The 27598-nt window shown below is 42.7% G+C and overlaps 1 protein-coding gene across 4 annotated transcripts in view; it reads left to right on the forward strand.

Annotated features, from left to right (window-relative positions):
- Positions 1-27598, forward strand: part of DST (dystonin) — a 397510-nt gene that overhangs the window by 33080 nt on the left and 336832 nt on the right. For all 4 annotated transcript variants that reach the window (XM_075268370.1, XM_075268369.1, XM_075268371.1 and 1 more), the window contains exon 4: positions 4111-4318. In XM_075268370.1, the coding sequence (XP_075124471.1) occupies positions 4111-4318 (208 nt within the window). The remainder of the gene's footprint in view (positions 1-4110; positions 4319-27598) is intronic.

Genomic DNA, 27598 nt, shown 5'->3' on the forward strand with positions numbered 1-27598 from the left:
GCAAAATTTGTTGGTAGTCTTCAGACTTCATAATGCCATGCACACGGTCAAGCAGTCCAGTGCCAGAGGCAGCAAAGCAACCCCAAAACATCAGGGAACCTCCGCCATGTTTGACTGTAGGGACCGTGTTCTTTTCTTTGAAGGCCTCATTTTTTTCCCTGTAAACTCAATGTTGATACCTTTTCCCAAAAAGCTCTACTTTTGTCTCATATGACCAGAGAACATTCTTCCAAAACGTTTTTGGCTTTCTCAGGTAAGTTTTGGCACACTCCAGTCTGGCTTTTTTATGTCTCTGGGTAAGAAGTGGGGTCTTCCTGGGTATCCTACCATACAGTCCCTTTTCATTCAGACGCCGACAGATAGTACAGGTTGACACTGTTGTACCCTCGCACTGCAGGGCAGCTTGCCCTTATTTGGATGTTAGTCGAGGTTCTTTATCCACCATCCCCACAATCTTGCATTGAAATCTCTCGTCGATTTTTCTTTTCCATCCACATCTGTGGAGGTTAGCCACAGTGCCATGGGCTTTAATCTTCTTGATGACACTGTGCACGGTAGACACAAGAACGTTCAGGTCTTTGCAGATGGACTTGTAGCCTTGAGATTGCTCATGCTTCCTCACAATTTTGCTTCTCAAGTCCTCAGACAGTACTTTGGTCTTCTTTCTTTTCTCCATGCTCAATGTGGTACACACAAGGCTGCAAGTGTGATTTAGTTATTACCACTACCTGTTAGGTGCCTCAGGTAAGTAACAGGTGCTGTTAATTACACAAATTAGAGAAGCATTACATGATTTTTCAAACAGTGCCAATACTTTTGCCCACCCCTTTTTTATGTTTGCTGTGGAATTATATCCAATTTGGCTTTTTGCCAATTCTTTTTGTGGTTTTCAATTGAAGACAAATTAAATGAAGATAATAATACCAAAGAATTTGAGATTGCAATCATTTTCTGGAAGAAAATTAGTATTATCTGACAGAATTGCAGGGGTGCCTATACTTTTGGCCAACACTGTAATATACACTGCTCAGACTTCAGGTCTGGGGAACGGGCGAGGCAGTCCATAGCTTCAATCTCTCCATCTTGCAGGAACTGCTGACACACTCCAGCCACATGAGGCCTGGCATTATCCTGCATTAGGAGGAACCCAGGGCCAACTGCACCAGCATATGGTCTCACAAGGGGTCCTGGATCTTTTCTCGGTACCTAATGGCAGTCAGGCTACCTCTGGCGAGCACATGGAGGGCTGTACGTCCCTCCAAAGAAATGCCACCCCACACCATTACTGACCCACTGCCAAGCCGGTCATGCTGAAGGATGTCACAGGCAGCAGATCGCTCTCCACGGCGTCTGTAGACTCTGTCACATGTGCTAAGTGTGAACTTGCTTTCATCTGTGAAGAGCAGAGGACACTAGTGGCAAAATTGCCAATCCTGGTGTTCTGTGGCAAATGCCAAGCGTCCTGCACGGTGTTCGACTGTGAGCACAACCCCCATCTGTGGACATTGGGCCCTCATACCATCCTCATGGAGTCAGTTTCTAACAGTTTGTGCAGACACATACACATTTGTGGCCTGCTGGAGGTCATTTTGCAGGGCTCTGGTAGTGTTCCTCCTGTTCCTCCTTGCACAAAGGCGGAAGTAGTGGGTTGCTGCTGGGTTGTTGCCCTCCTATGGCCCCCTCCACGTCTCCTGGTGTACTGGATGTCTATTCCATTTGCACAACAGCATGTGAAATTGATTGTCAATCAGTGTTGCTTGGAGTTACATTGTGTTGCTTAAGTGTTCCCTTTATTTTTTTGAGCAGTGTATATATACTGTACAGTAGCACTTCAAGTAAAGCTTTGTAGTGTTTCTCCTAAAAGTTTATGTGCATGCGAGTTATTTTTCTAGGACTGGTGTAGGGGGATACTGTTTAGGGACAGTCACCTGGCGGGCGTTTTAAAGGCCAGGCAACGTTCCTTGAGAAAAAAAAAACAGATTAACTTTAAAGAGGAAAAAAACTTCTTTTCAGTGCCACCTTTTGGCGACAATTTCCAATCCTTTGACCAGCCTTACAGCATGACTAAGGGAATGTTATTGGGTTTCTTTTCCTTTTGGAGCAGATTCTGGTTTGGCATTATATCATTAAAGGGAAGGACATTGAATTATAGTGCAGTTATCTTTCTAAGGTGGCGCTAGAGAAACATTGTCAGCTGTATAAGCTTTTATGGAATCAATTTATCATCTTGTCACCCAGAGGCATATTGCTTCTTCTTGGTCTGTCTGGCCCTCAGTAACAGTTCAAGACACAATGGTCCCTTTCTCTGGTCTCTTCACTGTATCTCATCTGGAGTTTAGTGGTGACATTGCTGTGAATAAGTAGATAGTCTATCTTCCTACCTGGATTACAACAGAAATCAATGGAGTGGACATATATGGCTGAGAGATAATGTTTAAAAAAATGTACATAAAATGCAAATAACATGTAAAATGGTGTCATTTCATTAAACTGTACACAAAATGTAAGTAATGTGTACAATGGGTTAATTTCTGAAACTAGTGCTACCAAAAACAAAAAATTATGGTTCAACACAGATGACACCATATTGTAATCTCCCTTAGGGAATTGATGGCTTTGGACGTCAGTGTTACATCATGTTCATTCTTTGATTCTTCACATAAATAACTGTTTGCTCATAAGATATAAATTATGTATGACTTGCTTGCAGTCCAGCTCGTCTTTATGTCCTTTTATCATGTTACTGTGTATTAATAGAAAAGGATGGGATGATGTGTGAATTATGGTAAACTATTGCAGCATATTGCAGAGGGTATGACTCAGTGAGATTAATCACTATCTCCTTATGCCCTGCGATCTGGACTGGAAAATGGGATACCCATACCACTTTCTTATAAATCATGAAACAAGACAACAAGATGTCTTGAGAAAATATCCTTTGGAAGTGTCTGGATAAAGGCCTATTATTCAGTAGGAATTATGTTTCCTATCCATTTCACAATATTGTAGTTTATATATGCATCTTGTCTATAGATTACACCTTTCCTTCACAATGGTGGGCCTTGCATTAATGTCCCACTCTTGTCCTTTAGTTTAATGCAAAAGTCTATAATAGTAGATCACATATAATATAAAAAGTCAGCACCATTGTCCTTGTAGATGTTGGATAAGACAAAAATGTGGTCTCATAATGTTTATAACATTCACTCTTCTCTTGTATGTGCCCCTGCTGGTCACATTATGGACAATGCCCAATCTTTATATGCAGTGTGCCCTTTCTAGAAATATTGGTTGGTTGCGTAGTTTGTTTTTGCATCTACATCCCATTAAAAGCTCCTTCTATGTCATGTTTGCCTGAATATTGTTAAACAGGTGTCAGAACAATCAGATAAAATAGTGACAGCTCCTGTGTAGGATCAGATCCTTCATTGTCCTGTGCCAGGTTGCCCAGAAATGGCAGCAGTATTGTCCTCTTGTACTGGCACTTCTCTGTTTTATTGAGGAGAGATGCCAGGACAGAGCCTGTAAACTGAGATGAAAGGTGTTTATTGGAGCTGTCTTGACAGAGGGCTACTGGAGCTCCTCTCTTATATAGCTTGTGGAGCCTGTACAGCTCAGTCAGTTCCTGCCCCTTCAGCCACACTATTAGCTCTGCTATTGTCTAGAGGCTGCAGACAGGATACAAGTGCATCTCTAAGTGGGATGTCAGCTGGGGTCCGAAGCCTTGAGAAAGCACAACAAAGGAAGCAACCACCCTCCTCTGTGCTGTTCTACCAGTGAGCCAGAGAGAGAGATGTATTCATCAGCGGGTGCCTGCGCCTACTGAGGCTGCCCACTAGAGGGCGCCAGATGCTATGCTGTAAACACAGTAGGCTTGGTTGCAGTAGCTAGCAGTGTAGCTGGGCCGGTCACTAGAGGAGATCGCTCGGTTGTTGGGATCATTTCCTGTTGCCCATCCTCTCACCAGGAGCAAATGATTTCTCAGCAGTCAGCGAGCTCCTGAATGTCACACCATGGTGAGTGGCGATGACTATGCAGTGGGCACATGCCAGGCTGAGCATACTGTCAGATGTTTGTGTAATAGCCATGCTCTCTGCCTTGTCTCCTCAGAGCTCGGGCACCGCGTCCTATCGCTGCTCCATGTCCTCCTCCGCAGACTTCTCAGATGATGAGGATTACAGTCAGAAGTCGGGATCTGCATCCCCTGCCCCGGGAGATACCCTGCCCTGGAACCTGCCCCGGCATGAGAGGTGCAAGAGGAAGACCTCGGGGGCGGCAGTGCTGGACCCAGCCGAGAGGGCAGTGCTCCGGATAGCCGGTAAGCGGGGGCATCCTGGCATATGGCACTATTCACACTGGTGGATTATTAGTAGCTTCTCATCATCGCTTACTGTTGTAGATACCTGCGTTACTGATCCCAAGCTTTACATGGAGACCTCAGAAGTTCAGTATATTGCCAGAGATGTAGCAGAGGGACAGGTCCTAAGCACTGTCATGATGGCCTGGCAGCTGGCTGGTTAATGGCAGGGCTGGCTGACATGTATTGTGGTGACTAAGCTTTTTCAGTCCCATTCTTTTCTATGAGCAGTGTTATTGTGTGCACAGGAAGCTCCGGAATCACTGGCTGGTCCACCCTCATGTGTTCAGGTTACTAGCAGAGCGGCTGTAACTATGCCACAGGTACTGCCCATATACCTAGAGCCGAACAGACAGGTTATATCATAGCATTCAGTCTATCATTATTATCATACTGTACTGCCCTTGTATGCCCATATACCCAGAGTCTATCAGACAGGTTATGTCATAGCATTCAGTCTATCATTATTATCATACTGTACTGCCCTTGTATGCCCATATATCTAGAGCCGAACAGACAGGTTATATCATAGCATTCAGTCTATCATTATTATCATACTGTACTGCCCTTGTATGCCCATATACCTAGAGCCGAACAGACACGTTATGTCATAGCATTCAGTCTATCATTATTATCATACTGTACTGCCCTTGTATGCCCATATACCCAGAGTCTATCAGACAGGTTATGTCATAGCATTCAGTCTATCATTATTATCATACTGTACTGCCCTTGTATGCCCATATACCTAGAGCCGAACAGACACGTTATGTCATAGCATTCAGTCTATCATTATTATACTGTACTGCCCTTGTATGCCCATATACCCAGAGTCTATCAGACAGGTTATGTCATAGCATTCAGTCTATCATTATTATACTGTACTGCCCTTGTATGCCCATATACCTAGAGCCGAACAGACACGTTATGTCATAGCATTCAGTCTATCATTATTATACTGTACTGCCCTTGTATATGCCCATATACCTAGAGCCGAACAGACACGTTATGTCATAGCATTCAGTCTATCATTATTATACTGTACTGCCCTTGTATGCCCATATACCTAGAGTCTATCAGACAGCTTATATCTGCTTCCAAGTTCCACCGCTGCTCCTAGATGTTATATTATAGCATTTAATTTATCATTATTATTGTTATACTGTTCTGCCCTTGTATGTCCATATACCTAGAGCCTAACAGACAGGTTATGTCATAACATTCAATATATCATTATTATTATACTGTACTGCCCTTGTATGCCCATACACCTAGAGCCTAACAGACACGTTATGTCTGCTCCGCTGCTGCTCCTAGATGTTATATCATAGCATTCAATTTATCATTATTATTATTATAATAATACTGTACTGCCCTCATATGCTCATAAACCTAGAGCCTAAAACACAGATTATATGTGTTTCCAACGCTGCTTCTAGGTGTTATATCATAGCATTCAATCTATCATCATTATTATTGTTTTTATTATTATTGTTGTTATTATTATTATTATACAGTTCTGCCCTTTCCTCTGCATCAGGCAGATTAATGGTTATATGTGAATATATAGAAACTCCAATAATATCATTTATATTTATTGTTAGGCCTGGTTCACATCTGCGTCCGGTATTCTGTTTGGGGGGGGGGGCATGGGGACCACCCCACCCCACCCGAACGGAATACTGAATGCATTGACAAGACTATAATGGGGTCCGTGCGCTGTTCGCACAAATCATGTGGAGAGGAAAGTAGTTTATGAAGTCTATGGGGTCCATGTGTTTCATAAGCTCACCACTTGTCAATGTCTTCGGTGTATTCTGGTCGGGGGGGTCCCCATGCGGATTGGCTGAACAGAATACCGAACGCAGATGTGAACCAGGCCTACATGTAAATAAAAGCAGTTTTTAGCTATTAATATAATTGTCAGGATATATTGTTAAGCATTCCAAAGCTGTTTATAAGAATTGAACATTCTCTGTGCAAATATTTGTCCAACAATCTCAAATGTAGTAAATTCCGTTCTAACAGGCTAAACATACAGGACATGCATGTTTACATGCAATGTTTATACTGGCAGAAGTGAAACTGCAAATTTTATTAAAACAGGCTATATGGTCATCATATATGCAGTCTAGCATCTTTATAAAAATCTTCAGTCCCTTTTTTTTTTTTTGCTTTTTCTATTGGCTTGGTACACATCTATGTAGGAGATTTTGCATATCGTAGCATCTTTGTTCATTGTAAAAAACAAAAAAAGTCTTACTGATGCCTGTAAACTGGCTGCTGTTAGTGGTTATTTTTGTTCTTATAGGTGTGTTTAATATATTGCATGTGCAAGGCTATGACATGATTTGCTAGTCAAAGAGGACTTTTCATGTCCTCATCAGGACCTTTCACGTGCGATATATACTGCTATAACTAATGGCACTGACATCTCACTACCAGGGCTCATATCGGGAAAGCCAATTTTCTGGCAGTATATAATACCGCACATCAATGAGGACATGAAAAGTCCTCTTTTAAGTCTAAGGCCCCAGGCTGCGGAAACAAGAAATGTTTGCCATTCTGAGGTACCTTGCACTGTCACTAGCAGCTTCCCTTTACAGCTGATATTTTACTGATTCTGTACAAGTGTTGTTTTTCTTCCTTCCAAGCCTCTCCAATTCACCAGAACAGTTAAATCAGTGGGGGTACTGGGTGTCAGGGCCCCGCTAATCTGATATTGGTGACTTATCCTTGGGAAAGGATTTTCCAAATTTTCTCTTGAGAGGGCAGTCCCTTGCTTGGGCCTTACTTCTATGAGGTCCGTATTTCCTTAAAGAGCATATGAACATCTGATTGGGTAAACAAATGGTGTTGGGTATACAGTATACATGTCACAAGCACTAAATGTATCACAAGTTACTAAAAATAACACCCATTAGCACCTGCTAGCCTGATGGTCTCAGCAAATATGTGGAAAAAAATTAAAAATGTTAATCAAGATTTATTACAAAAGATGCTAGATTTTACTTTACCTGTATAATCTATGCTAATAAATGTAAAGTCACTACTTACTATACCTAGTTTTGTAGTCCATGTTATTTTATTGAAAAAAAACCCATTGGCAACATTTAAATGGTGTTGTTTTTCAACCAGCATCATGTTACAGTGGGTCCATAAGGGTACCGTTTGTAACCCATACATGATCTATATTTTTCCAACATTACATTAACAATAAATAAAAGTAATCCTTAAAGGGGTTGTCTGGTTCCAAATCCTGTAGATAGGTCATCAATTTGTAAAATCAATCTGGGGCTGGACAACTCCTTTAAATAAGCACTTCCACAAAACTGTTATTCACTGTCCTAATGTATAAGAAAAATTTATCCTTGTACCGTATTAGCCAGTGGATATGAAATGAAAAGAATGAGAGTCCTCAGTAGTTTGATACCTTTTTATTGGCTAACAAAAAATGATGACATATTGCGAGCTTTCGGAACTACTTGGTTCCTTCATCAGGCTGGTATAAGCGGTTACCTACGAAAACCTGCAGACCCCATAGACTAAGTGGAGTCTGCTGGGTTTCTGCTCGTTTTCCACCCAAAATCGTCAGAGAGAAAAGACCTGCTTGCATATTATATTCAGAATGGGGGAGAGAGTCCCCAAACAGTCACACAATGCTAGTGTGACCTCAGCCTTAGTTTGCTGTCTTCCTATCACAGTATCTGCTTTATTAGGTACAATGATCTCATTGTTCTGTGTATTGTAGCCACTCATGTTTAATTCCTGAAATGTATACAGCATATATAAACAAGGTTCCAAATCTGGTTTCTATGTACATGACTTGCATATTCTCAAGGCAATCTACCTCCGTTATCATTTCTGCTTTTCTCTTGCACTAATAATTGTGACTCTGTTCATTCTTCATTATACTGTAAGACCTTGAGATTCACATAATGTTTTCCTAGCATGTGTCTAAATTACTTACATATTACTTAAAATAAATTCTCGCTTGTGTGATCGCAGAGTGTTATACTGCAGAGGAGTTTGCAGTTTCTTGTAGCATTGTGAAGGTGTAGGAGTGAACGATTATATCTCTACTTGAAGACTGTAGATGTAAAAGAATTCATACCACTTGAACTTTTTCACATTTTGTCACCTTACAACTACAAACTTAAATGTATTTTATTGAGAATTTAAGTGATAGACCAACACAATGTAGCAGATAATTGTGAGGTACAACGAATATGATAAAAATCTGAAAAGTGTGATGTACAAAAATATTCAGCCCTCCCATATCAAATCTTGTGGAGCAACCTAGAACAAATGTTTTGGGGTATGTCTGTACCAGTTTTGCACATCTAGAGATTAAGATTTTGGCCTTTCTTCTTTGCAAAAGCTAAAACTCAGCCAGATTGGATGGAGAGCGTCTGTGCACAGCTATTTTCATGTCTTGCCATAGGTGCTCAATGGGATTTGAGTCTGGACTTTGAGGTATGACTGAGATATGATTGAGCCATTCTAACACATGAATATTCTTTGATCTAAACCATTCCACTGTAGCTCTGTGTCACGTTCGTGTAAAAGTCCAGACCCAGATTCCGGACTGCAGGTTGCACCGCTAAGGAAACAGGGGAGGGAGACTATCCCTGGCACTACGGTGGCTAACTAGGCCCTGCCTACAGGCGGTGGTCAGCTGCCCCCAAGCTAGTCTTGGCCCCGACAACTCCTTGCTCTCTAGCATGACCTAGCCGACCTAGCCGACAGATAGGGCAAGAGATATAGGAGAGCTAGGGACTGGGGTTTCTAAGGTGGTGACGCCTACAGAAATCAAGGTGCAGCTGCAGACCAACAAACGGGATGGGAGGTGCTGGACAACGGACACGCAGCACAACACAATACAAAACAAGGGAATGCGGAGAGGGACAGTGGAGAGGTGAGGAAAGGGTTAAGACAGGACTGGGGCAAAATAAACTGGAACCCACCTCAAACTCTTGAAGACATAACATATTAAAGCAGTCTCTTTATCTGTGGTTCGAAGTAAGTATAAGTTTATACAGTATACAGGACAGAACATAACACGAGTCTAAGTGCTAAGTTATTAAAAAACAATCTTACATGTATTCAGTTAGGAAAGTGGAGCTGGACGCCGAGATGCTGATTAGCCTATTCTTGACGAAATGTACAATGTTCCAGAAAGTATACAGTATATAGAAATATTGTTTTGCTGAATAAAATATGGATACACAGAGTTCACACATACCTTAACACCAAGATAAATGAACTATCTTCTGCTGACTAGAATACTTAAAGGGATCCTATCATACAAACACATTTTTTTCCTAGTAACACGTCAGAATAGCCTTAAGAAAGGTTATTCGTCTCCTACCTTCCGTAGGAATCCCGGTTCTTGTTGGTATGCAAATTAGTTCTCTTGCAGCACTGGGGGCGGGCCCCAATGCTCAAACAGCACTGGGGGCGTGCCCAATGCTGCCAGAGAACTTTCTCCAGCGCCGCCTCCATCTTCGTCAGGAACGTCCTCTTCATCCTCTTCTTCCGGCGCAGGTCTCAGACTTCTAGGTCTCGGGCTTTGGGCAGAGCAGACTGTGCATGCCCACAGGCCACGAGATAATGGCCGCTTACAATACTGGGTACAGGCGGCGCTGGAGAAAGTTCTCTGGCAGCATTGGCGATGCCCCCAGTGCTGTTTGAGTGCTGGGGCCCGCCCCCAGTGCTGCAAGAGAACTAATTTGCATACTGAGAAGAACCGGGATTCCTACGGAACGGCAGTGGGGAGGAGGCAACGAAAGGTAGGAGACGAATAGCCTTTCATAAGGCTATTCCAACATGTTACTAAGTAAAAAATGTGTTTGTATGATAGGATCCCTTTAAGGTCTAATTGAGATGCCACCATATTGGTCAGTATTGTGCATCTGTATTAGTAAGCCAAAAACAGAAGTAGTCCCTAAACACAGAAGAGGAACTAATCTTTCCATTATACTTCTTTGTTGAGGTTTTTGCTCACTGATGCAAAATTCTGCCCAAAATATTGCCCTCAAAATAATTCTTGCTTTTAGGTATGTTTTCAAATTTAGCAATAATATATAATAATATAATGAAAAATATAATAATATCTGAAAAACAACATGTACAGGACATATGGTTATACTGTATAGTCTTCATGTTAGACATACTGTATTAAGCAGATGTACTATAGATACACCATAACCAAGGGATGTACAGTGATGTCTTCTGCTGAACTTTATTTGATTGTATCCTTTTGTAGATAATAGTTCAGTGTGCTGCATCCATTATTTTGTCACACAGTCAATATATATGCATGCAGTAATGTGCCTGCCTGGACTGATTTGATCATGTCTTGTAATGGTCAGCCTGCCTCTGCTATATAGGGTGAAATAGAATACCAATCTGACAACTGCCTGGGCATATTAGCATTATTACAATATAGCCAATGGTTATAAATATTACATGTTTATGCAAAAATTTTATTAATTCGTTGCAAATGCTAATAATTAGGAATACAGCACTCCGCCGCCAATATGAAGAGAAGCTGATTGATGTCTTTTCATTTATAAGATTAGTAGCCATTGGGCAATAGGCTTCAATAATCCCCAAGGATATAAACACCATCTTCTGCCCCACCAGTAGCTAATTCATTCCAAATGTTCTTGGGATCAGAGGCTGTTGTATGGATCTGTGTTGCATTCATCTGGACGCCATATGAATGTAAATGTGTCAAACCATACAACTTTAGTAGATGTGATATATATCTTGCTGCACTGTCTCAGTAAATTGTAGCTGTTAGGTTGTATAAATAATTAACATTCTGGCAAGATAATGGTTAATCCATGCAGCAGCTGGTATACTATTACAGCATAGACATTTGTCAGTGGCTTAGAAATACTCCTGAGACCCATGAATAAGCAGAAAAAAATCAGCAAGGAGAAGCAGCTGATGATAAAGACAAAACAACATCCTTCTGAGTCATGCCTATCACTGGCTATTGTAAAAAGAGTGGCAAATAATGTTCTCTTGTGGACACACCCTGGCTGACAAAATAGGCCAAATTCACATTGGTGGGAATTTATTAAATGACCTATGCCACAAAACTAGTGTTAGTTACCCTAGATTCACATCATTCGTGAAACTTGGTCCATGCGTTCGCTGGATTTACCAACCTGAACCTTTCATAGAGTTTTTGCTGCATTTTTCTCAGCATTTTGTCTTCCCTTAATAAATATATAGGGAGACTGAGTGCAGCAGCAGCAGCAGCCAAGGGGATGCATTTCCTTAGTCCATAGGGCTGGGCAATTAATTGCAAAATAATTAAGTCTTCTCAATCAATGTGAAATTGCTGTAATCGATTATATGAATTATTTTGCATCCGTGCCATCCTGTTTCACCCTGCCATTGGCTAAAAGATATTTGACTAGGTCTACACTACCCAATCAGGATTGCTGCTTTATGAATAACCAAAACAAAAATTCAGTGGCATATCGTGGCAAATAATTAGTGGGCGTGGTATATAAAGAAATAGTTATATATTGAGATAAAATGTTCATTAATCAAGATTTGCCTCTACTTTATCCTAAGGCCGGGGCCCCACGCAATGTAAATGCCACGATTTTGCTAAAGTGGAAAGGCAGCGTTTTATTGTTCCTGCATAGTGGATGGGATTCAGGCTAATTCCATCTGCACATTGCAGGAAAATATACACAGTGGATATGGTGCAATTTCAAAAAATGTAGCGATTTTCTAAATCACAGCATGTCAATTATAGCTATGGAAATGCTGACATTTTCTGTGTAGGTAGAATTGAAGCCAAAGTCCACATTGGAAAACTCTGTGGACTTTCTGTGAAAAGTGCTGCGGGAAAAACCACAATGTTTTTCACTCGCTTTTTGGCTGTGGCTCGCTCCGTGGGACCTTAGACTTAAAGTAGTTCTCAGGCTCATTCTAACAATTTTTGGCTCCTGTAAACGAGCTTGAAAATGTCAGGATAACAAACCTGCCTCTAGGGGGAAGCATGAATCCAGTTGTGACCTACAGAATATTTCTACAGACAATGAGAATAATAGATGCTTTATTAAGACTACTTTTGTGGCAGTCTTTAGCTAGTAAAAATCAGAATGAAATTCTTGGGTTTTTTGCACATTTGTTATGTCGTTTTTGTATGCCTCATTTTCCATTTTCTTGAAAAGGGGCATGGAGGGAGGCAGGATGTCAGATTTATCATTTACACTGAAATCTATGCCAGGAAGGAGCTGGCATAAATTTCTGTACTGGGGCAGGCCCCACTGATTTATGATGATGTGTTCGACTCATCATATACAGTTTAAGTAGAATGGCATATTATAGAGTTTATCAAGAATCATCAAGGCATAAGCATGGAAAATGCCTTGATAAATCTCATCTATTCAGTTTTTTAAGACAAGTAAGGAATGGATTCAAAAGAATGAAGAAGTCTTTATGTCTTTATATTCCCCATTCATTTTCAATCAACTCCTGACACAGCAAAATCTGCACCAAAAATGCAGTGGGATGATATATCATGAGGGTATTTCTTGAAGTTAGTTTTCTGACTTTTTTCCTCTGGTGTTATCTTACAGCAAAATTATCGAAATATTTTACGCTGGTTCATAAATTTGTCAGAATTCTTTTAGTTACATCTTTTTAAACAGTCACATATAATGAATTAGGGGTACACCTATGTGCCATCTAAACCACGCCCGATATGTTATTCTTGCTCCTGAGTTGCATATAAAATAACAATCTTAATAAATGTGCCTCAATGTTTGTTAAACATAAAAAGTGAAAATATTACAGAGTATTCTTCCACCATGTAGTAATAAACTGGCCAAGAGGGATATACTACATAGGCCCAGGAAAGAATGAATATGATAAGGACTGAATGATCATGTCCATATTAAGCATTTGAGTCACTGAGTTTGATGGCTTTGAGGAAATGACACATAGTAGCAGATAACACTCTCATTTAAGTCCCCATTAGTTCAGAGTCACCAGATGTCTTTCCTACAAACAAGAAATTCAAATACTATCTTTATAAAAAAGTGGGATCTAAAAGTGGGATCTTGTGTTCAGAAACGGTAATTGCTAGAATGTATTAGGTTTCCCTATAGAAAATAAGAACATGGGATTAATGAGATTATGGGGGATATTTAGGCTTTATGCAATTCCACAGAAAATAGAACCAATGAATTTCAATGGGTCTATTTATATGGCGCTATCTATGTCCGTTTTGACAGACAAAGATTGTTGTTGTCAGTTTTTTTTTACATAGATCCCCAACACCCACATTCACAGAATTCACAGATTCGGGGCTCAAAGAGGGGCTATGCCCCAAACGTGTGCCCCAATACCACCCCTCTACACCTCTTTTCTGGTGTAGAGGGAATGATAAATTCCTCCCAGTGTGTTCTAAAAATAATTGTGTTTTACTGCCATGTGAATATGCTAGTTTTCTGGAGTACAAGGCATTAAAAAGTTGCATTTTTTTGTGCATTTTGTTTTTTTTTAATGTAAAAATGTATGTATTCATTCACTTTTAGACTGCAATGGCCGCATATCCCGTGTCAGTGATCCCTGATATCTACACAAAATATGTGGCGCATGTGCGTGCCGCGGCAAACTTAGCTCCGCCCACTTTTATTTTGACTCCGCCTATTCTCATTCATTTTTCATGTGCTTCCACACAGTATAATTTTCCTACAGTCACCTGTAAATTATATCCCCCTCCATCTCTCCCAGTTTCATATAACCCCTTTATCTGCCCCCAGTTTCATGTCCCCCTCCATGTCTGCCCCCAGTTTCATGGCTCCCCTCCATCTCTGCCCCCAGTTTCATGTCCCCTCCATCTCTGCCCCCAGTTTCATGTTCCCCCCATCTCTGCCCCCAGATTCATGTCCCCACCATCTCTGCCCCCAGATTCATGTTCCCCCATCTCTGCCCCAGATTCATGTCTCCCCCCTTCATCTGCCCCAGTGTCATGCCGTTCTGCCCCCCCCTTCATCTGCCCCAGTGTCATGCCGTTCCCCTCCCTTCATCTGCCCCAGTGCCATGCTATGCTGTTCTCCCCCCCTTCATCTGCCCCAATGTCATGCCGTTCTCCCCACGCTTCATCTGCCCCAGTGTCATGTCGTTCTTCCCGCCCTTCATCTGCCACAGTGCCATGCCGTGCCGTTCTCCTCCCCTTCATCTGCTCCAGTGTCATGCCATTCCCCCCTTCATCTGCCCCAGTGCCATGCCGTTTCCCCCCCCTCATATGCCCCAAGTTTCATAGGCCCCCTACATTACGTTCCCCTCAATGTTTAACACAAACAAATACTTGTACTCAACTTCCAACGCTCCCCCGCCGCGCTCTCGCTCCACTCACATAGTTGTAGGCACGATGTGACGTCATCACATCGTGCCTACACATGCTGAAGCCAGAGCACAGCGGTCAGGCAGGAGCTGAGCTGTGACAGCTCCTGCTTTACTTGCTTATATATCCAACTCATCGGCGTCCTTCGGACGCGGATGAGTTGAAATTGGAGCATACTTCCCACCGACCGGGACCGCGAGACAGGACACCGAATTCGTGAATGTCCCGTGGAAATCGGGACGGTTGGGAGGTATGTAATAAAGATGTTCATTATTGAGTTCCGATCATAGTTGGGAACACACTGAGTAAGACCTTTATACGTCTGTATTACATGTACGTATGGTTTCTGGAGTTTTCATGGATGCCATACGTGCCCATTCATTTTAATGTGTTTATTTAGACAACAGAAGAATGTCTTTTTTTTCATGGGTGCATCACATCAATGAAAGTCTATGGGTCTGTGAAAAGAAAAATTGATGACATTGCATATCATCCATTGCATATCATCCCTTTTTCATGGACCCAGAGACATACAAAATATAGAACAGGAAACAAAAAAATTTGATCTGCTTTTCACAGATGTGAAACGTGGATCAACCACAGACAGCACACAATCCACAGATGAGCAGAGTGGGTTGCTGCGGATGTATGAATGAGGCCCAAGGGTATTACTATGGGAGAAGGCAATGAAGTTTGTTATTTTTAAAGGTACAGCAACCTGGACTTCAGAATCTGTCAATTGTGCAGGTGCTGAGGGGAGGAAAGTAAAGGGACAGCTGGGACCATCTGTTACAGAAATTGTAGAAAGAAGAAGGAGCTTCTTGTGTCCTTCAGTCAATGCAAATAAGGCTCCATTCAGATCATGTTCTCATCTATCTAGCAGATCCGTTTAACTGACACACAAAAAAAAGGATGCAAAAACAAACAAACAAAAAAAAAAAGGATCAATTTCTGTCCATTTTATGGATGGACACAGAAGAATAGTATACTAAATTATTGTGTCCAATGGTGACTTCTCTCTTCTTATTCTTCTGGACCTCTCTGCAGCTTTTGACACTGTTGACCATCAACTTCTCCTCACTATGCTCCGCTCAGTCAGACTCAATGACACTGCGCTCTCCTGGTTCTCCTCTTATCTCTCAGACCGCACTTTCAGTGTATCATTCGCGGGCTCTGTTTCCTCCCCTCTTTCCCTTGCTGTTGGGGTTCCTCAGGGCTCGGTCCTCGGCCCCCTGCTCTTTTCTCTCTACACAGCCCCCATTGGACAAACCATTGCCAGATTTGGCTTCAGGTACCATCTTTATGCTGATGACACCCAATTATACACATCTTCCCGTGACATCACCCCTGCACTCATACAGAACACCAGTGACTGTCTCTCTGCTGTCTCTAATATCATGTCCTTGCTCTATCTGAAACTAAATCTCTCTAAGACTGAACTACTACTGTTTCCACCATCTAACAGATCTGTCCCTGATATATCCATTGCAGTCTCAGGCCTTACTATAACTCCTAGGCAGCATGCCTGCTGCCTCGGGGTCATATTTGACGCAGACCTTTCCTTCACCCCTCATATTGAATCACTCGCACGTTCATGTCACCTCCACCTCAAAAACATCTCCAGAATACGCCCTTTCCTTACCAGAGATACACTAAAGACACTTATTGTCTCTCTGATTCATTCTCGCCTTGACTACTGTAACTCCTTACTAATCGGTCTTCCCCTCACTAAACTCTCCCCTCTACAATCTATTCTGAATGCAGCGGCCAGGCTCATCTATCAGTCTAGACGCTACAGCGAGGCCTCTGGTCTGTGCCAGTCACTACATTGGCTGCCTATTCATTATAGAATAAAATATAAAGTTATTACTCTCATCCACAAGGCTCTCCATAATGCCGCACCTCCCTACATTTCTTCCCTCATCTCTGTCTACCGCCCAACCCGTGTTCTCCGCTCACTCAATGATCTAACACTTACATCCTCTATTATCAGAACCTCCCACGCTCGTATACAAGACTTCTCCCGAGCTGCACCACTTCTCTGGAATGCTCTACCCCGGACAATAAGATTAATTCCCAACTTCTACAGTTTCAAACGCAAACTAAAGACGCATCTTTTCAGACAAGCCTATCACAATTCCTAATGCACAAAATTGTCTGAACACTGTATAAGCAATGCCGCCCCTGCTACCTCTTGTGTCACCCCCTCTACCTCATAGATTGTAAGCTCTTTTTAGCAGGGCCCTCAGTCCCATTGTGTGAAATGACGTTCTTTGTTATGTATGTCTGTATCTGAACCCTATAAATTGTACAGTGCTGCGGAATATGTTGGCGCTATATAAATAAAATGTATTATTATTATTATTATTATTGTGTCCATCGAAAAAAAAAAAAGACAGAAACATCCTTTTTTTTTTTTATAAACATTGAGCTCTATTTAAAGGGAAAGCCTTGCGTTTGCATCTGTTTTTTGCATTCTTTAAACAGATTTGAATGGAGCCTAAGGCCTTGCATGTATGTTTGTGCGTTTATAAGGATGTGTTTATTACAGACAGCATACAATCCTACTCATTTTCAAGTTATATGTTGTTCGTGGTTGTTACATTTGTCATGCTGTATCAGCGTATCAGTTTATTTTTTATATACTTTTCCATGCCTCTGTTCTCATGAAAAAAAGGCAGAATGTGGATAAACTAAAATGGTGATCTGTAGTTTGCAAAACAGACCAAAATAGAGCATGTCCTTGTTCTTTTTCCACAGACCAATGGGGAAGGATATGCACTCTTGATAAATAATGGATGGTCATGCAGTTCATGAATAACACACATCCATATAAAGCAGATTTATGATTTAGAAAATATCAAATGGGGATGCAATGCCGTATTGCATGTATCCAACTGCAAAATAAGGAGGTGGAGAAGAAACAATGGCTTGGGGTCTCCCCTGAAACTATGGCTGATGATTATGATCTAACTAAAAATCACAATTAATTGACATTTTTACCTCAATTATGATTAATGAGCGATTACTTTAAGATACTTCCCTTACATTCAATGCCCTCTATTTATATGCCATGCCATGCCACTGAATTTCGGTTTTGGTTATTAACATATCAACAATCCTGAATAGTGTACAGTTACTGACATATCCTTTAGGCAATGGCAGTATTAGACAGGGTGGCATGGATGCAAAATAATTAATTGAGTAAATTGAGTTGACTTTCAATTGTGGTTATTTTACACTTAATATATCAGCCCTAAGCTGGAGCCCCACGTTGCAGACACAGTGGAAAAAAACATTGTGGAACCCTACCTGGAATATATGGAGAACAGTGACAGGGCAAAGACTTCTTGGATTTGGAATGAAATATTCAGTAAGCAGCTATTGATGTGGGTGTCCTTCTACCTTGCTGCGAGAGAACTCCCCAATGCTGCGAGAGAACTCTCCAGCGACGCCTCTATCTTCTTCTGGAACGGCCTCTCCCCACGTCTTCTTCCGACGTTGGGGGTCAAACTTCTATGTTTGCGCATTCGGCTCTACCATCGGGCCTCGGGCAGAGCTGACTGTACATGCACGCGGCCATTTTTTTGTGACCACGCAGTTCGTCAGTGAAGCCAAGGATGTACACCCTGGCTTCACTGCTCAAGAGCTGGAGGTACGGCGCATGCGCTCTGAAGCCAAGGTGTACTCTTCTGGCTTCAGTGAGGAACTGTGCTTGCGTGAGGAGTATAGTGGCACTTTATTAACACTGATGGCTTTATGTTTGGATGATTTTGGACAGTAAACCCCTGAACAATACGGCCCTGTGGACAGTTTAGTGTTCCAAACCCCCCTGACAGATTTCCTGTAGCTCATTAATCTGCAAGGGTTAAAAAATAAATTGAAACACCCCATTAAATAGACAATGCTTAGTTGCCAGCGACGTTTAGCTTCACTGGAAAGATGAGGAAATCTGGTGACAGTATATAAGTTTATAAGATAAAATTTGTAACTTTTCTTGTTTGCTAACTAACTGTATTATATTAAACTAGCCAGGCTGCAGAATACTGAATTTAGCCATGTGCTATTAATAATATATGAGGTGCTTCTCTTGTCATGTGTGGCTGTGGACCTACCCCCCTGGCAGTGCACCTGTGATGCTTGGCATGGATTTCCTCTCTGTGTTTAGGAGGATGGATGTGTGCATGTGTGAGGTATTTTCCATAGCTGCACTTTCCAGTATTTCCTAGGGTGAGGCTCACAAACTGTATATGGAAACAAATCTGGCATGTCCTATTGTATAAAGCTACGATATACTTCTTCAGTCGTTGAAGTAGCATTATCAATTATTTTGTCTTTTCAACACAGTTCATGCTCTGATTTTTCTACACTTATTTTGGCGCTAAATCTACGCTGCTGACAAAAACTTCTCTTTTTTAAACCTGCAAGCAGTCCTTTTCTCTTCACATGTTTCATATGGAAATCGGGTGCAGACCACGGACCACATTATAGTCTATGAGGTCCGTGTGGTTTCTTAGGTAACCGCTTTTTAATGCGTATAGGTTTCTGTTCAGGGAGTCCCCAAGTGGACTCACCAAACAGAAAACTGAATGCTGATGTGAACCGGGTCTAAAACACAAAAAAAAATCTAAATCATGGACAAAATCAGCATGTAATTTGAAAATTCCCATAGAATACCATCACTGAAATTGGAGGTAAATTTAACATCACATTTTTCAGATTCAAAAGTTTACTTTGCCATGCACATGTTACAGATTTTGTTGAAGTTGCAGTTGCTACACATCAACCTTTGATAACCTGTTAGGCGAATGCCCCACGTTGTGGAAATGCAGCTTTTTTCTGTTGCAGATTTTGTTGCCTTCTTTGAGCCAGAGTCAAGATATGGCTACAAAAGGAATGTGAACTATATAGGAAGTTCTTATACATCTCCCTTCTGCTCAATCCACTCCTGGCTTTGGCTCAAAAAAAAAAAAAAATGCAGCAAAATCTGCAACAAAAAAGCTGCGTTTCTGCAACGTGGGGCTTTAGCCTTAAGTACTTTTGCTATAAACAGATGCTAAAGGATATAGTTAAGGGTTGTAGCTACACTGTTTCTACTGTTTCCTATTTACATTATCACATCACCTATTTTTTGACAGTCCATTCTAAGGGCTCGTTCACACGTGGGCAAAGGGGTGGATTTTGACAGCGGATTTCGCTTCAAAATCCGCCCCTTTACAATGGTGGTCTATGCAGACCGCCGGGCTTCTTTTTTCCGCTAGCGGCGGGCTGCTGCTAGCGGAAAAAAGAAGCAACATGTCCTATCTTCAGGCGGAAACCGCAGCACGCTGGGCCGTGGCTTCTGCCTAGCGGCAGCACCCTCCTCTGTCGGCTCATTCATTTGAGCTGACATAGGAAGGGAAAGCTGCGACCGCGTTGGTCGCGGAAGGCTCTCTCTGTGTCAAAACCCGCTCGGGCCCCCCAACGTGTGAACTAACCCTAATTGTACTGAGACTCAAATGCTAGTGTGGGTGATATATACACCCCCTCCATTACCTGACCAGCCATCGGCTTAGGGCTCGTTCACATCTGCGCCTGGTCTCCATTCTGCAGGTTTCCGTTTCCTGCACAAAACAGAGGCAGGAGACGGAAACCTGCAGGACTCTTTCATACCCGTTCATTTCAATGGGTTTGAAAGATGTCCGGCCGTGAGCGGTGGTAAGCGTTTTATGCTCTCCGCTGCGAAACCGTTTTTTTTTTTTTAAACCGGACACAGAGTCGGACATGCAGTAAAAAATCTGGTTTTGTGGCGGAGAGCATAAAAGGCTCACCATCGCTCACGGCTGGACCCACTCTGACAGGTTTCTGTCTTCTGCATGCAGAAGACGGAAACCACAGAACGGAGACCCGAACGCTAGTATGAACCTACCGTTACACCCTTTAATGTTAAAAAAAATCAGTTTCTATCCTTTTTGTTTGTCAGACATAAAACCATAGTCTACCGCACTGTCTGACACAAAAAAGGACAGAAACTATTAACATGGTATGTAAGTGGATATCCTTTTTCTTCATCCATTTTTAGTGGATCTGTTACATAGATGGCACATTTTAAGCCGCTCTCTTTGTGATAACGCCCACTTAAGGCATAACATCATCTCAGGATAGTCTGAAAATGGTTTAAGATTAAATGCAACATTTTGTGGCAAAAATGGCCTAAATCCTAAAGCACATTATAGGAGGAAACACAAAAGTTGTAAATCTGCTTTGTGTCCTGCAGCATGTGAAGTCACCCATAATTTTCCCCAGCTTCTTTATATGTAGAAGCAGCTGAGGGACGACCATTATGATGGACAACTGGGAATATGGGAAACCTGTGAGTTCTCTATGTGTCATAGCGGCCACATTGTGACACAGCTTTCCTGGAATGAGAATAGAATTGACAGAAGAGCAGAACTCAGTAACACATATAGGAATAGTAGTGTAAACTGCTGTGGTATATGTTGGTGCTATATACTTATTACTGTATACGCTGTGTTTTGGTATATTGTCACCCTGGACACCTGACGTTCCTGCTTTCTGCCTGTTTTGTGCTATAAGGGTTAAATAAATATGTGGTGTGCTACAGTTTGGTTATTATTTGCTCTGCTGCTATAGTTCACTTCCTCTATAGCGCAGACACACGCAGTAGTGTAGTTAGATGTCCGCGGCGTCTCCCCAGAGGGATGACAGAAGCTGAGGAGATGCTTCCAGTAGCACAAGTGCGGCATTGGTTTCCTCTCGCAGCATTTTATAGCTGTGGGCGGTACTATCAGTCTGGCAGAAAGAGGGGGGTTTCTCAGAAGAGCTGTGTAATGCCCCGGACACCGCCCAGTCCATGCGCAGCCTAGACTGTCAGTGAGACCCCGGAGAAGTCCTGTGACAGCTGGGACACTGGTCAGTGTGTGTGTGCTGGCTGGGACGGGAGGAGGCTAGGGACAGACTGGGCGTTTCCAGTGACAGCTCCCCCCTCCCTCCGCCCCCTCACATCTCAGATTGTCTGTGGTGGTGGCCGGAGACCGGGTGTACAGTGGTCACAGGGAGCCGGGTGCGCGAACTTCAGCCATGGCTTATTATATGGCGAGTGCCTCGTCGTCCTCGCAGCAGCGCACTGAAGAACAGGAATACCTGCAGGCCTACGAGGACGTGCTGGAGAGATATAAAGGTACTGGGCAGATAGGGCACCGCTCCGGCTGGCAGTGCAGCGCAGGGAGAAGGGCACTCACCTAAAATAGCCGCAGCCAGCGAGTGTCAGTTACTGCAGATAAGGCAGCAGCAGCAGCACACAGTGATTTACCTCAGCCTGTACCATCCACATTACACAGCACTTGCCCTATACAACCAGTACATAGACTGGCAGGGGGCAAGTGCCTGAGGATACCTAGAGCAGGCCGGCCCTGTATATGGGGCAAGTACTGGCATCTGTTTACTAGTGCACACAGTTGTATTGTCCCTGGCAGTGCCATTTGTTACCCCTGCTGTTGTCTGACTTTGTGACTGTATGTGGAAGAAGATGTCTCTCAGCTAGTGTGCACAGCTGATCGCAGATGGTATTTTCAGCAAGGTGCCAGTCTGCCCACATTCAGGGCCATGAGTGGTGTAGCAGGATAATACCATAATAGTCTTAGGAGAGGTAGAGCCAGTGCCCAGCCGCTAATTGCCTTTATGCCAATATACCGTTAATCTGATTTCAGCTCAGTAAAGACCCTGCCCTTTCTATTGTTGCCAGTGTGGCTCATGCCGTCACACCAGGGGATTATACTCAGGTTCTCAGCTACTTCAGGATGAGATCTCTCCTCGCCGTTCTACAAAGGGATCTCAGTGGCAGAACGAATTGTGTCGTACGTTAGGTCCTGAGCTTGTATAAGATGGAGACAGTGTTACTCTTTTAGTTCTTTTTTTTTTTGCACAAATCGTGTAATATTGTGTACCACTATCATTTATAACTATTTTCTTTATACTAGGCAGGTGCCAGAAAGCGGTAGCAGTGCCCTCATCCCCTATACCACACCCTATCAGTGCATTCGCACACATGGCAAAAGTCACATGATTCTTCGTTGGTTTTAGTAAAAGTGTAAAGCAGACTGTGTGCAATGGAGCTATTGGGGTATTTGTATTAGTGTAATGTACTGAATTATAGGGTTATTTGTGTGTATGCAGTTTGGATGCAGTAGGCTTCTTTTTGTCCTCTATGAATTTTTGCCTGATTTAACACCAGAAGACATTTGTTTGTGGTGCTGAATAAGAATGAGCAGGTTCAGATAAATGAAAAGGTGGAAAATTAAAACCTGGTAAGGACTTTTTATTGTTAAATAGAATAATACAACTAGATATTTGCTACATTGGTTCACATACAGACAGTATACAAAAACATAGGTACTATAACAAACAAACCACTGCAAGTCCAGGGAATAGTATAGTGCCATTGAGTATAGTGTTTTCTTAATGGCACCCTTTGAACATAACTGTGACTGACCATGAAGACCCTGATAATCATTTTCATATACATAATATATTTTTCTGGGTCACTGTTGTTACTCTTGTAGCATATAGCACTAAGTGGTCGATTGTTCCATTTCCTTTTTTGCTGCTGAGTGACTTTTCCTGGGAAGATCTGCGTTTGTAGCAGACTATGTAAATGATTGATGATAAGAACAAGTGCTCTGATAAAACATTTACAGCATCTATCTCATTTGAAGATTCATCTGCTGGTCATATACAGTTCTGTACTTCAGATCATTAATTTATCTGTGTACAGTATATATACAGTTTTGCTTTTATGTAGGACATCATGATAAATTACATGGGGCATTGGGCTATAGTAAGGGGCTACAGTATCAGTTTTGTTGTGTATATGAATTTGACTTAGTCTTGCCCATAGCTAATGGCTTGCACATCACTCTAGGACTGGCTTTAGGGTTCTGCAACCTTAATATCTACACAAGACACATCAACAACCACTAAAATGAACAACACTAACACTAATTGTCTTGTCACCGAGAGTTTTCAACTTGACAGCCACTTACCAATTAAAATGGACATGGGTCTCTACATTAACGGGGCAGAATTATTTGGGCTGCATTGTATATAATAAAAACACCCATTAACTATATTGCCCAGGCCACCAGTTATCCTATTGCTGGTGCTGCGTATCACCTATGAATGGATGACCTACACACCACTGCACTGTATAGTTACTGCTTACAGGGTTTTTTACTGAATAGATGACCCTACTGTATGAAGTGTACTAAACTGTCAAATAAAATATATAAAAGTGGTCTTTTTGCTTGACAGGAAATCTTTTGTTCTTTGTTTGAGATGAATATAAAATGAGCATTGGCCTTAGACAAACCAAAAGGGCGTGGTGTTGAATACAGTATACAGTAAGTGGATTAGTATTCAGCACTATAAGACTGATATAATATATATCTTGCAGAACCTACTGTAAGTCGATGGCTGGTCAGGTAATGGAGGGGGTGTATATCTCACCCAGACTACTCAGGTGGGTGAGATGAGAAAACTCCAGAAGGAATGTTTGTTCTCAGCAGACAACTTTCGTCTGTTGAGCATTTTGGTAAATGCTTAGTATTGGGCTGGATTTTTAGGAATGACAGGTAGGTTGGTAGTGGGACCTGTCATTCCACCCCCCTCCAGTCCACACTTTGGGGATGTTCCGGCAGCAACTCAGCTGCAGAGAGTCTCCTCGTCAAGGAGGCTTAAGAAGTTGCTCCAGCAGCAACACTTGAGCAGAGCTTGGCTGGAGAACAAACAGAGAGGCCATATTTTTGGAGCTGTGTCCTGAATGATTCTACTGGCTTTTGCTTTCTGTTATTCTAGGTGAGGTAACCTATTCTATGTTTAGTTAGAGCCTAGACGGGCAGGTATTTATTTTTGTATTGTTTCCTTTTGTTGCTGCACTACCTTTTTGAGTGAAAATGAACTCTACCTTTGTTTTGGACTAAAGAATATGGACTTTTGTGTCTATGCCACCCCATCTAGCAACCCCAGACCCTGACACTACCTAAGTGTGATAACTGGAAAAATAAGATATAACTGGTTGTATACTGTATATTCAGCCATTTTACATTCACCTTATGTTTAATAAAGGGGGTATGAATTGCGCCTACTAACAACCCATCACGTATCTCTAATAAATGGCACAAGTGCTTCCTGTAGAAGTCATAGCATCGCCCTCACTAACACCACTTAATAAATTGCTGAATATATAGAAAGCCTAGGTAACTGGACCACTTGTTGGTCCCTTGACGTACATTAATACTGCTGGCTTATATGGTACCGTCATCTACTCACTTACAGAAATTTATAGTGATATTGTACCTGGCAGGAAAATTTGGATGTCTGGGAAACACATTAAGCTCTTTAGAATTTCAAAGACTTTCTAGTTTTATTGTAAGAAGTCCCCATAGTATGACATCACTGGTGTGTTTTAGGAGATGCTGACATTTTATGAGGTGATCTCATCAGCTAATAATCTTACTGCTCATTAGATAAGTCCTTCAAACTTGTTGAGCAGTCCCACACACGTACAGATGTAGCACTGTTTAACTTAACTTTCTGCAGAATGATAACTTTCTGTGCTGTGATATTCTCTCAGAAGACAACACAAGTGACAGCACAGGATTTTATAATTGTTACATATACTTACCACACTTTTGCATTCAATTTATTTTTTATTACTTCTGTATATCTATAATCAAAAATAGAGCATGTTTGCAATTGGTGTTGTTTTAAAATTCTCTACTGTGATGTGTCTATATATCCTATACAAACCTCTGTGTCTCCATGCTAACGGATTTCAAGCAAAACTTCTGTAGCCTGTTCTGCCTCTTCCATCTATCCTGTACTTGCTATTATAAATGTGGTGAGGTTATAAAAAGTGGAGGACTGTGTTCACATCTTTGTGGGGATTTCAATTGTTCTGTTCTGTTACAAGAACAGGGAAATGGAAACCCTTGTAAAGATGGCTCTGTCGCATGATATAAATAAACCGATCCTGAAGGACCCCACTCACTATATTCTTGCACTTTTTCCTTAATGACCAGATGGAACCTGTGATGAAGGCGCCTAATGTAAACTCATATGCAGATGTGAACAGCGACAAAAGCAAACTTTGGTGAATATAATACCTTAGTGGGGTTGGCCACTTTCAGACAAATATTGAGAGACAAATGTTATTGTTTATGTAATAAAAAGTTGTACAGTTTTCCAGTATACTTTGTGTATCAATTCTTCACACATTTAGATCTTTGCTTCCTTTCATTCATTCATTGAATTTCATTCATTCTACTTACTCCCAATGGCTAAAAATTAGTCCATGGTCATGTGATGGACACATAGGTTCATGCAGGGCCGCCGATAGGGCAGTACTACTGGTACTGGCGTCAGGGGCCCGGCCAAATTGAAAAATGGGGGGGGCCCGGTTTTGGCCCGCCACTGTGTGCCGGCCCCCTGGCGCCCGTAGCAGTCATTGTGTATGTCCTATTTCAACTCAGATCTGCATCCAGAGGACGCAGATCTGAGTTGAAGACATACGCGGCTGAAGCAAGGAGCTGACACAGGTCAGGTCCTCGCTTCACCGCTGCGTGCCTCTCTCGCTAACAAACATGCGGCTGAAGCGAGGAGCTGACCTGTGTCAGCTCCTCGCTTCGCCGCCGCCGCTGCTACTGGCTTGTAGACGCGATGTGATCACATCGTGTCTAAAAGCCAGTAGCCGGTGGCAGCAGCGAAGCGAGGAGCTGACACAGGTCAGCTCCTCGCTTCAGCCATCGCGTCTACAAGCCAGTAGTCGGCGGCGAAGCGAGGCGCTGACACAGGTCAGCTCCTTGCTTCGCCGCTGCGCGCCTCTCTCGCTGTTACATATGCGGCTGAAGCGAGGAGCTGACCTGTGTCAGCTCCTCCACTTCTCCGCCTCCGCTACTGGCTTGTAGACGCGATGTGATGACGTCACATCGCGTCTATAACTGTGCGCCAGTGAGAGAGAGGCGCGCAGAGAGCTGCGAGGGAACGAAGGAGAAGGTAAGTCAGTCAGTGTAATGTGGAACGTGAAACTGGGGGCAGAGAGAGGACGGCATGACACTGGGGGCAGAGATGGAGGGGACATGAATATGGGGGCAGAGATGGAGAGGACGACATGACAATGGGGGCAGAGATGGAGGGGACATGAATATGGGGGCAGAGATGGAGGGGACATGAATATGGGGGCAGAGATGGAGAGGACGGCATGACAATGGGGGCAGAGATGGAGGGACATGAATTTGGGGGCAGAGATGGAGGGGACATGAAACTGGGGGCAGAGATGGAGGGGACATGAAACTGGGGGCAGAGATGGAGGGGACATGAATCTGGGGGCAGAGATGGAGGGCATGAATCTGGGGGTAGAGATGGAGGGGACATGAAACTGGGGGCAGAGATGGAGGGGCAGAACATGAAACTGGGGGCAGAAATGGATGGGCGGACATGAATCTGGGGGCAGAGATTGGGTGGGAGACATGAAACTGGGTGCAGATGAAGGGTGTATATGAAGCTGGGGGAGAGATAGAGGGGGGACATATAATGTACGGGTGACTGTAGGAGGATTTTACTGTGTGCGGGCACATGAAAAATTAATGAGAATGGGTGGAGTCAACATAACGGTGGGTGGGGCTAAATTTGCCGCGCATTTTGTCCTTCTTTTGGTTCTTCAAAAGTTGGGAGGTATGGGTACAGGGGGCAGTGGAAAGATGTTAGAAGGTGGACGGGGGGGGGGGGGGGGGGGGGTGGACGGGGGGGAAGGGGGATTGTTGGGGCATCGGGTGTGCGGCACTGCGGAGAGGGAACTGGGG

Source organism: Leptodactylus fuscus, chromosome 3 (genome assembly GCF_031893055.1).
Source record: "Leptodactylus fuscus isolate aLepFus1 chromosome 3, aLepFus1.hap2, whole genome shotgun sequence".
NCBI classification, from domain to species: domain Eukaryota; kingdom Metazoa; phylum Chordata; class Amphibia; order Anura; family Leptodactylidae; genus Leptodactylus; species Leptodactylus fuscus.